The sequence below is a fragment of the Gobio gobio genome, assembly GCF_949357685.1.
Source record: "Gobio gobio genome assembly, chromosome: 4".
Lineage (NCBI taxonomy): Eukaryota > Metazoa > Chordata > Actinopteri > Cypriniformes > Gobionidae > Gobio > Gobio gobio.
Genome location: NC_137100.1, coordinates 25600741 through 25612732, shown reverse-complemented (window position 1 = coordinate 25612732; position 11992 = coordinate 25600741). Strand labels below are relative to the sequence as shown.

General features: G+C 37.0%; 2 protein-coding genes across 3 annotated transcripts in view; both read left to right on the top strand.

Moving 5' to 3' along the window:
* Positions 1-102: 102 nt before the first annotated feature.
* arsk (arylsulfatase family, member K) lies at positions 103-7046 on the top strand. Its single transcript, XM_079816248.1, has 8 exons — positions 103-440; positions 718-847; positions 955-1114; positions 1697-1979; positions 2992-3163; positions 3235-3459; positions 4245-4460; positions 4602-7046. The coding sequence occupies exons 1-8, from the start codon at positions 324-326 to the stop codon at positions 4874-4876; spliced, it is 1578 nt and encodes a 525-aa protein (XP_079672374.1). The 5' UTR covers positions 103-323; the 3' UTR covers positions 4877-7046.
* A 71-nt stretch (positions 7047-7117) lies between these two features.
* Positions 7118-11992, top strand: part of cert1a (ceramide transporter 1a) — a 49161-nt gene continuing 44286 nt past the window's right edge. The window contains exons 1-2 of one of the 2 annotated variants that reach the window (XM_079816247.1): positions 7118-7681; positions 11599-11733. In XM_079816247.1, the coding sequence (XP_079672373.1) occupies positions 7595-7681; positions 11599-11733 (222 nt within the window). In that variant the 5' untranslated portion in view covers positions 7118-7594. The remainder of the gene's footprint in view (positions 7682-11598; positions 11734-11992) is intronic. The other variant, XM_079816246.1, reaches the window with a different exon arrangement.

Below are 11992 nucleotides of genomic sequence, written 5' to 3'. Positions count from 1 at the left end.
TTATACATGACATAATATTATATATTTAGTATATTTCCATCAAGGGATCACTCTTGAATTTTGTCTGCAGTATGTTGTTTTGTCCAGAAGGGGGTGGTTTGTACCTTATTGTTTACGGAAAAGGAAAAGAAGGGATTTCTTTAAAAGCTAACTTTCATATTACAGATTACTCAGGGAATATAGTAACTAAACGGACTTCAAATGTTATGTGCAAATTAACTTGTTTCATTTCATTGCATATGCGGACGAAGACAACTTATTTTCAAACCTTCGTCGTCTTTAAAAGTCGTTTTTAAGATTCCGCTGCGTCTGGATGTAGAAACATGTTCATGATCCGTGTTTTGTTATTGTTGGTTGTTCATTTGAACGCTCACTGCATGTATCTGAACGGGACATCTCATGACAGACCAAACATAGTCCTACTCATGTCTGATGCCTTCGTAAGTTACTCGTTTTAATACATTCATTCACGTCTCAACTGTCCCATTTACTAACTTTGCAGAAATACTTGCTGTGTTTCAACACTTCGAGAGCTTGATAACTAGTCAGTAAACGCTTATTGTTTAGCCCTGCATTCCAATGTGCACACTATCCACCCTAAATAGTATTGAATATTACTAATGTCACATACTATGTAGAACGGATGAACATAGAGATGCAGGCAAGGTTTTAAGACGGAATCTGTGTTGTGTGACTTTAGCTTTTTTATTTCTGAAGGATGGCAGGTTAAATTTTCACCCTGACAATAAAGTTGTACAGCTGCCTTACATCAACTACATGAGGGAAATGGGTGCTGTTTTTCTCAACTCGTATACAAATTCACCCATTTGCTGTCCTTCAAGGGCAGGTAGAGTATTAGTAAGCCTCTGTAGCCTATATTGATATTTATTGTGCAATTTATTGTGAAACAAGGTGAACATCCTGGTGTCCCTAAGTATACGTTTGTGTTGGCAGCTATGTGGAGTGGACAGTTTGTTCATTTGACTCAGGCCTGGAACAACTATAAATGTCTTGATCCCAATGCCACAACATGGATGGACCTCTTAGGAAAGAGTGGATACCACACTCATAGAATGGGGAAACTAGACTACACGTCAGGAGATCACTCTGTCAGGTGACCTTATGTGTAGCCTCAAAAATGTATTTAAGAACACTATAAACTGTCCTACAAAAGTTTGGGTTTGGTCAGGTTTTACAATGTCTTTGAAAGAAATCTTATGCTCACCAAGGTTGCATTTCTATGTTAAAAAATAAACAGTTTTCTATTTTAAAATGTATTTTATCCCTGTGATGGCATAGCTGAATCAGCATCATTACTCCAGTCTACAGTGTCACATGATCCTTCAGAAATCATTTTGATTGATGATTTTGATTTTGATTTGTGGGAACCACGATAGATTTTTTTCAGGATTCTGTTTAACATTATTTATATCTATTTAATATTACTGTTACTTTTGATCAGTTTCATGCATCCTTGCTGAATTGTTTCTTTAAAAAAATCTTACTGACCCCAAACTTTTGACCTGTAGTGTAAGACTATCAATGCTTTTGTTTTATGAAAGCTAGCTAAAGTATGCTTTTCAAGTGAAACATTTTTGGCATGCTTTAAAAATTATAACACAATACTGTTTCTTATACACTTTCTACTACACCTGTTGTTAGTCATGATCTCTATGAACACCTCCCTGTTGTTCAGTAATCGTGTGGAGGCGTGGACCAGAGATGTTCCATTCCTGCTGAGACAGGAGGGCCGTCCGGTCACAGATCTGGTGGGGGATACGTCCACGAAGAGGGTGATGACTAAAGACTGGAACATCACTGACGCTGCGGTCCAGTGGATCCAGCACACTGCTGCATCTCTAGCCCAGCCATTTGCACTGTACCTTGGGCTGAATCTTCCCCACCCATACCGCACAGACTCCCTGGGACCCACAGCCGGGGGTTCCACCTTCCGCACCTCCCCGTATTGGCTAAACAAGGCAGGTTGCTTGACTTGCTTTGTCGGATATAATGGAGAAATTGATCATGTGTAAATGTTCAGCAAGATTTTGACAAGAACTGTGAACATACAGCATGTAAAAAGCTCAATGAGGGTGTTCAACCACAAGATTCATACCACAGCTCCATAAATAGACAAATTATTTATTGCATATTTACGTATCTCTCCAAATCTGTAAATGTTAGAATCTCATTCAAAGAATCTCATTCTGCACTTAACCATGGGATTTGAATCCAAAGAATCACAAATGTTTGGTTACCCACATTCTTCAAAATATCGTATTTTGCATTCAACAGAAGAAAGAAACTTACATAGGTTTAGAACAGTTTATGGGTGAGTAAATGATGACAACATTTTCATTTTTTGCATAAACTATCCCTTTAAAACAGCCGGAGTGGATTTATGTTGTGACATTTTTCACAAATGGACAAGCAGTTATTAAAACATAAATGTAAACGTGTTATTATATAACATTTGTGTACACCTCAACAGTTTTAAGAAAACAGGTCAATTCACACTGTTATTCTGTGATCTGTGTTATTATTAACTAAATCTATTAAAAATAGTTTTCTGTAATTGAAATAAAGCTTAAATAATCAAATATAAATATTAGATGAAAACTCAAAGTTTTAACCAATTTTTTGTTTAAATATTGCCTTGGCAGCTTGCTGAAATATAATTACTAAAACTAAAAATGTAATGAAAAAAATCTAAATAGAACTATTTAAAAAAATACAAAAGCACATGATAAAATTAATCAAATTAAAACTGAAATGTTCAAAATAAGAGCTCGTTCAAAATATAAAAAAAAAACACTACAATAGTATATAAATAGTATTAAAATAACACTATTACAAAAACACAACATTAGGTTTGTATATTTTAGTTCATTTTAATTATCCTTTTATCCACAGCATGGTACAATAATAACAGTGTCAGTCCCACAGGAAGTTGATCTGAACTACTGTGACATTGATTGTTTTCTCTCAAAGGTTTCTTATGACCAAGTGTCTGTTCCGAAGTGGTTGCGGTTGGAAGATATGCACCCTGTGGATTTCTACTCCACCTTTACCAAAAACTGCAGCGGCCACTTCACGGAAGAAGAGATCAGAAACATAAGAGCTTTTTACTATGCCATGTGTGCTGAAACAGACAGCATGTTGGGTGAGCAGCCAGATGCACTTTTAAGTGCCGTTTTGTCACTTGATTTGATGTACGTCATTCTGTGTTTGTAGGTGAGGTGATAGCTGCTCTCAGAGACACTGGCTTACTGAACAGGACAGTCGTACTCTTCACTTCGGATCATGGGGATCTGGCCATGGAACACAGGCAGTTCTATAAGATGTCCATGTTTGAGGGCAGCTCTCATGTCCCTCTGCTTATAATGGGCCCAGGAGTGAAGTCTGGCTTTGAAATCAGTCTACCTGTATCACTAGTGGACATTTATCCTACTGTGCTTGGTAAGGCTGGGAACTGGTAGCTCTACTAGTGTTATGTTGTTTTGTTATAGGCCGAGGTCCTTTGTGATTGTTAACAGTTACTCAAAATAAAGTTTAAGAAGAAAAAAATAGGTTCATATTTCAGCCCAAAACAACATACATTCAAATCTTTGTATCTAATACAAACAATACCCTGGCTGTTTGGTCATTTTTTGTAATATATGTAATTCTTTTTAAAACAGGTTTTTAGCATACATGTAAATGAGTAAAATTACTATGTAAACTAGCAAAAGCAACACAATCCAGCAAGGACAGATTAAATTACAATAAGGACATTTACGTTATTAAAAAATGATATTTATTCAAATAAATGCTTTTCGTTTGAACTTTCTATTCATCAAAGAATCCTGAAAAAATATGCAGCCCAACTGTTTTCAATATTTATAATAATAATAAATGTTTCTTGAGCAGCAATTCAGCATATTAGAATGATTTCAGAAGGATCATGTGACTGAAGACTGGAGTAATGATGCTGAAAATTCAGCTGTCATCACAGAAATAAATTACATTTTAAAATATATTAAAATCATATAATATGATCAAATAAATATAGCCTTAGTGAGAATAAGAGGATTCTTCCAAATCAATGGAAATAAAAAATACAATTGTAATGAAATAACACGTATAAGAAATGCAAAATTGCTTAATTTTCTGTCATTACAGAATTTTTGATTTTGGGATGAGTTCCAGGATACCCTGGAAAAGTTTTCATCTTTTTCCATCTGCTCTGTTTGTGTTTTTGTTAGATCTTGCTGGCGTCGCACAGCCAGGGGGTCTCAGTGGTCACTCGCTGATGCCTCTGGTTTCTGGGGTCAGCGTCCAATCTGATGAGCCTCATCCTGGCTGGGTGCTCAGTGAATACCATGGTTGCAATGCCAACGCCTCCACATACATGCTGAGGATCGCCGAGTGGAAGTACATCACATATGCTGATGGCTTGACCATTCCCCCACAGCTTTTTAGTGAGTTTTTTTCTCATGATAGCTGATAGCTGAAGATATCTAATCAAATGTATGTTCTTTTGCTGTAATATTCTGCACAACAGGGATGTGGTTACATATCACAACTGTCCTAAGTTAATGATTTTAATGTTCTTTCCACAGACTTGTCCAAAGATGAATCAGAATTGAGAAATGTTGCATCACATTTTCGTGATGTATGCCAGGTCTTGGACAAGCTGTTACGCACAATTTTGGACTACCCCAGTGTCTCCCAAACTGTTCACCGCTACAATAAGCAACAGTTTCTGGAATGGAAGAATAGTCTAGGGGACAGTTACACCCAGGTCATAGCCAACCTGCGATGGCATATTGACTGGCAAAAAGATGCCAAGTCCAATGAGAGAGACATTGAGGAGTGGCTATTAGGGTTGGATTGACCATTCGGTTTATGGTTCTGTTCAGAGCAAAATAACAATGTGGTCTGCAGAAGGGTACGTTTACAACGATGTAATAAAAACTATGCGTTTTTTGTGTACAGACAACAACGTTGTCAAAACGATCCCTGTTAACACCGGTCTGCGAAGACCACTAAAACACTGTATTATTCATGCCAGGCCAGTTGGCGATGTCACTCTAAAGAAATGCAACACGCCTTTAGACTGAACACGTAATACACATGTGCTAGACATTGTCATGAGAAATCCTGTCCCCCTGTGAAATAGTGTCCGCTTAGGACCCAACGTGGTAGCTGTTTTAAATGCCTGATCAAAAGCTGTTATCATGTAATTGATTGCTATAATGGGAGCAATAACATGCCTAACATTGTAAATTATTTCAATTGATAAACTAAGTAATAATACCAATACAAAATCATAACATAGTAATGTACCTATAATGTAAATAATAAAGAATAAAAAAAAACTAATATACAGAACAGGTGCACAAAATAAATACAACAGGATTTTTAAAAAAATTGTATAAACATTAAAGCGGGACTTTTAAGATGTAGGGTAAGTGCAACCGTGGTGTATAAACTAAGCTAATCGGGTAGCTGTATGCTATGCTAGAATCAGTGTTGCCACTGTTACTTTGAAAAAGTAATCTGATTACTGATTACTCCTTTAAAAAGTAACTTAGTTATTTTACAGATTACTTGATTTTAAAAGTAACTAAGTTAGATTACAAGTTACTTTATTAGTTACATTCAGCAGTTGCCGACAACAACCCTGCCGCCTCAACATAAAAATGACAACCATTTTACCAACACTCACTTTATTGGAAGTGCATTTTTAACAGTAACGTTCAAAAATTTATCTCCTGACATTTTAAGTTGAAATTAAAAAATATTTCCTGAAAAAAACAAAAACAAACATGTTTTAATAAAAAATGTAATAAAGACAGTCTTTCTTGACTTCACTTAACATAAATACTCTCCCCGAGACGCAAGAAGAATGTATAAATATATATTTTTTTATTAAGGAAAATGACAAAAATAGTAACTCACAGTGACTTACTGAAAAAAAGTAATCAGATTAGAGTAACGCGTTACTAAATAACATCACTGGCTAGAACGTCCTGCGCTTACTACGTTTACGCTAACTAAAAAAACATTAAGGACGAGATATGCTTGATTTCACAACTTATAGCTTCGGTTATATACTAATATATGAAACATATGATTTGCAAGACGTTAAAGACAATTTTAACACAATTTAAATGACAAAAATCAAAACGTGATTTTGTAAGAATTGTAATCAGGCTCTGAACAGATTACCCATTAAAAGTTCTTTCAGCCGAATCGCTCTGGGGTCCTAAGCGGACACTATTTCACAGGGGGACAGGATTTCTTATGACAACGTCACCGTTTTCACAAATTTGTGTTTTTGTAGTTTACACAGACAGGATAACAGTAAAGTAAAAAAAAACTTGCACTTTGAAAGCCGTTTTCAAATGTTTACATTTTCAGGCCCCCAAAACACTGTTGTCGTGTAAATGAACTGTCAAAACGCATGAAAAGCTTTCCGTTTTTTAGATGAAAACGATGTTATGTGAACGTCCGCTTAGTCAAGGCTACTGTGTAGAACTTACTATAATTACTGCAGTTGCTTAAATAATTGGTCTCTATTTTCTGTGTGAAATAACCTTTTAAAGAGCTGATTTTATGTTGTTGAATGTTTTAAAGATATGGATGTAATGTAAATGATTTATCCGTGCACATCATTGTTTATTTATTTATATATGTATGTGCCCTTGCCCTCTTTATTCAAAATAACTTCCCTCCCTCTGGCAGTGACATCTCATCTCTTCTCTGATGATCACAGCAATAGCAAACCACAACAATCAGTTCCTTAGACAAAATCAAGTCCCGCCCTAAATTTTTTTCTCATGTGAGAAGTTCCATTTCACCCTGGCTTTAAGGACCAAGTCAAGTCCATTTAATTAAAAGCAACAGAATTTGACACAAAGGGCTGCACAATTCAGAAATATAAATACACTATTTTAACAAATCCTCAAATAAATAAGTAAATGAAAATAAGTAATTATATTGTTTTAATAATGCATATAATAAAATAAAAACTGGTGTAGATAGGCTTGATTTATGAATTATGACCATCTGTTTCAATCTGTGTGTTTTGTTTTTGTACGTGTTTTTTTGGATGATTTCTGACAGAATCCTGGAGTAAACAAGTGGAGATGAAACATGGTTTATGTAATACTTCGTACAACCGAGAGGGGGTTTAAAAAGCCCAAACTTTAAAAACCCAGAGGATAAACGTGAAACGTGTGTGTACAGGCGAAAGCAGACACGGTATGGTCTGACAGTGTGTTTTTGTTGTAGACGTGCAGTATTTGTGTTTTAACTCTATTGCAACACTGGTCACGTGATTTTCTTGGAGTAAGGATCAAGTGTGGCCCTGAAGACACAAACTCTAGCGATATATTGAACTCGTCGCTGCATGTCGTCATTAGTTTGATCAGATGTTTGATCAGAGGTTAGAGACTGGAGTAGGATGGGCTTTCGCACCTGGCACTTTTTACATCAGACCTTAAGCGATTTCAGAGCTAGTATTGGTGTGTTGTCTGTTTAATTCATAATAGAATCTAGTTCAAATTAAAAACGGGACGATCGCGGACTTTATTCATAATCATTCCTGATGTCGGACTGCAGCTCATCGGGTTCAGATGAGGATTTGGACCCGGAGTCAGAGCTGCTGGACGAGCTCGGCGGCACGCTCAGCAAGGTAAGTTACGATGACGGTAAAACACTACAGTTTTCCAACTTTTATTAGTGTTCGACAGTAATTAGAGTTGTCGTTGTTGACGTTAAGGTTAGTGAGTTTCTTTCGTTTGCTTAAATGTCGCTGAAACGTCGCAGCTTTATGATTTTATGTTTTTTCGTGATTGCGCACATTATACACTACCAATGCTATCAGTAACATGAACTATGTCCCATTCCTAAGCGACACGTTCTTTTGAAAATAATACTTGCAATGAATCAGGTGGACCCGGGTTTGTGACAATAGTTCTGAATGAATTGGACTGAATCGGTTCGATTGGTTTTTGAGTCAATAACTCGTATGTGAATCATTGCTTTCAGACATGTCCAACTCCAACTAGCAGTGTACTATGGAGGACCAAACATGCAGAAATTAAAAATAAATAAATATAGATATATTTAATGTAATAGGGAAATAAATAAAAGGAATAAATGACTTGATAAAAGAAGTATAAATAATTTGTATTCATTAGCGTTTATTGTAAATGCAATTTATGTTTAGGTTGTAAATTTCTTTTAGAATGGTGGAATGTTTTTAGAGGATGCAGTGACAAATGAAACTCACTGATTCACGAAAATTAAAATTTCTATTTGAGTTTGTCAACAAAATAGAGTCTTGCATCTTGGGGAATGATTTTATTTACATTTTATTTAGTCAGTACGCAGGACACCTATAAGAAATGTATGCTGAATCAACCCATTAAATTACTGTAGCTTGAATAATGTTCATAAGTCACCAGTGTTGGGGGTAATGCATTACAATGCGAGTTATGTAATAGGATTTACTTTTCTCAAGTAACTAGTAAAGTAGAACATTACTTTCAAAGTCGCCATTACGTTTTTTGGCTTTTTGTATGAATATATCTTACTGTTATCTATAAGCTAGTGTGCTCCAAAACAATGACAAAATTCACATTAGTCTCTCACTTCTGCCAATATGGATCAATGATTTTGATTCTAATCATATTTTCTGTCCAATCAAATGCTCTCTAGAGTCTACAGCATCCCTCCCCCAAATAGATGCTGAAGCTGTGGCTAGAATCGGTCACTTGTTCACTCATTTACTATTTTCTACATGGTGAATGGCACATAGGGCACGGATTCTCAACTCTGGCCCCCGAGATCCACTTTCTTGCAGAGTTTAGTTCCAACCTCGATCAAATTCACCTGGCTATAACTTTCTAGTTATCCTGAAAACCTTGATTAGCTTGTTCAGGTGTGTTTGATTAGCAAAACTCTGCAGGAAAGTGGACCTCTGGCCGAGTTGTGATATAAACCAGTGGTTCCTAAACTTTTTATACCAAGTACCACCTTAGAAAATATTTGGCTCTCCAAGTACCACTATAATGACCAACATTAAAATACAGTAGCGTAGTAGGCCTAACTATTCAGCTACAGCTCTGCACATTTAAAAAACGAGACAGTTTATTCCTAATTAAGAATATTTATTATTGTCAGCCACTTTAACATTGTAAATACAAAGTTTGTACATTAACACTGCACTGTGCTTGCATACAGGTAAATAAAATAATAAAATAATGATTAAATTAAAATGTTGTACCTAAAAGTTAAATTTTAAACTGTACTGTACTTAAATGACGATTAAATTAAAGTGTATTTGTTTTAATTTATATTTAAAGTCCCTGTAAAGTCAAAATTAAATATTTGTTCTGAGTTTGTCACACCACAGAAAAATTTGTTATTATAACCACTCAAAATTGTAATTAATAAAAAAGCAGCAAGCAAAATCTTGAAAACGTGTGTCCGCTGTCTGCACTGAAACCACGCCCACTCGTGGGAAAGCTGCAGTAAGCACACAAGACAACACTGGTGGGCACGTACTGCCAACGATGGCACCAGATGTTGGCGGGACGGGAGGATGAAGGCCGGGGCGGGAGATAGTCGGTTCGGACCCATTCTGCAGTGGATTATCAGTGAATCCCAGTTGTCTCTCTCTGCGTTCACACCGAACCAGAATTGAGCGTCAAATTCGCTTCTATCGCGTCTAGTTGGACGTTTGAACATTTTGAATCCACTCGCACGTCCAAAGCGGATTGGATGCGCATATAAAGCGAGCGTTTGAAGCAAAATAGCTCCGTAGGACTGCTCACTGCCAATATCGTTGTTCCCCCATGTTGAATGAGTGACTCCAGGCAAGCCTGCCCCCGTTTATCACGTCACTTCACCACATGACAGCGGCAAGCAGGTTCCTGATTGGTTAATGCGGTGCGAACAGACGCTAAAGTTAAGATTTTTCAACTCAGGCTTCAGTCGCGAATTCGCTTAATGCGTGAATGCACAAAAAGCACCAAATAAAATCACTTGCGCAAAACACTCAATTCGTCTCTTTCGCGCGAACTGGACGTGTGAAATAGGTGAAATCGCGTCCCTCGCGCCGCAGGACCTCCAGGCTCACGTCAACGAGTCTTTACATTGATTTAACATGGAAATCACTCGCTCCAGATGCTCAATTCGCGTTTGGTGTGAACGCAGCATAAAACGATCACTGCAGAGGCAGGTGTTGGTGGTGATCAAGGTAGCTGTTCACAAAATTAATCCACCACTTCTTCATATCATCGATTTAGTTTTATAAGCTGATTTGTAATTTATCGCAACTAGCTAATATGCATTTACGTGACGAAGGCATAACTAACTAGCTAACTGTAGGCTGCAGTAACTAACGGTAGTGACAGTAACTCGCGATTGAATGGGCGAACTGATGCGAATGTGCTCTAGTTATTTTAGTGTTAGGGGAGGGGCCAGGCTCAGTGTCTCCAGCGTCATCGAGCCACCGTTTTAGTACTACGCAGTTCACAGTCTTTGTAACATCTTTCAGCAACACAATATAATGTGTTTGGAAACAAATGTAAGAATTCCCTTTACAGGTACCACTAGTGATGCGCGTACCACACTTTGAGCTACTGGCTATTTTAAAAAAAGGGGAAGAGATGGAAATTACATCAACACATTGAATAATGCTCCGCATTTCAAGGCACTTCAGTTGGCCTTTAAATGTACAGAAAAAATATCTGAGTTACTTTTTCAAATAAGTAACGCAAGTTATTTTGTTCTTCCATTTATTGACTGACATCTTGTCTCCATGTTGAGAGAAATCGAGTGCAGAGCCGTTGTGTGCACTGTCAACATGATGATTATTGTAGTTCTAGACTAAATGTGAGCAAGCACACTTGCACAGTAGCAGATTCATAATTCCTCAAAATTAATAAAAGCAGTCAAATGCAAACTCAGAATATTACGCAAACCAGCAATAATTAAATATTTTAAATTACACAAATATACTATGTTTTTAATCTCACTTTATTAACCAATGTCTTTGCTGCTGACCATCGATGATCCAATTTGACCATACTAAGCAAAAATTACTTTAGATAAACATCGCATTTGTGTTTTATTTTTTTTATTATTGCTGGAGTAAGAGTGGCTGGAGTAAGAGTGTTTAACGTTCTTCTCATGCATCCTATTCTTCTGCGATTCAGAATGGCAGCACAGCTGAAAGGTTTGTTTGTGCTGCGCACTCTATTGTATATGCGTGGATTTCCATTTCCTTCAGCCCGAGGCTTATTCATTTCTCTTTTGCTGGTTAATTAAAAACAAACTAACAAGCAAGCCCAGCCCAGGTGAATTACTTTCCATAACTAGTAACTAATTAAGGTAATTAGTTACTATTTTAAGGCGTAACATAATATTGTAATGCATTACGTTTAAAAGTAACTTTCCCCAACACTGAAAGTCGCCTGCTGAACTTTGAAGCCTTGAACCTTCAGGGAGGTTTAATCTTTATGTTGCAAGTATGTGGAGTCATGCAGTGATAACAATAAGCCATGTGATATCAAGTATGATAAACTCTTTGTTTTTCTACAGTGGACTAACTACATTCATGGATGGCAGGACCGCTGGATTGCACTGAAGGGCAATATTCTCAGTTACTACAGGTCAGCCGATGAGAAGGAATTTGGCTGTAGAGGGTCCATCTGTCTCAGCAAGGCTGTCATCACGGTAAGGCTGATACTGTTATGTTTACCTGAATGATTATCAAAGGCTTATCTTGACTTCACAGTGATATGAATGGCAGAGTCCTGATATGTACTACAGTGTGAAAATGTTTGAACAGCAATGCTTCCTGTTCGTCATGCAGCATTTATCCATCTTCTATTGCCAGCGGGAAGCAGTCATACTTGTTTTGGGGGTTTCTCTTGAACAGCCTGATTGTTTCAGGTAGGCTTGCTGCGATAGTTAGTTGTTGCAGGTGTTACCG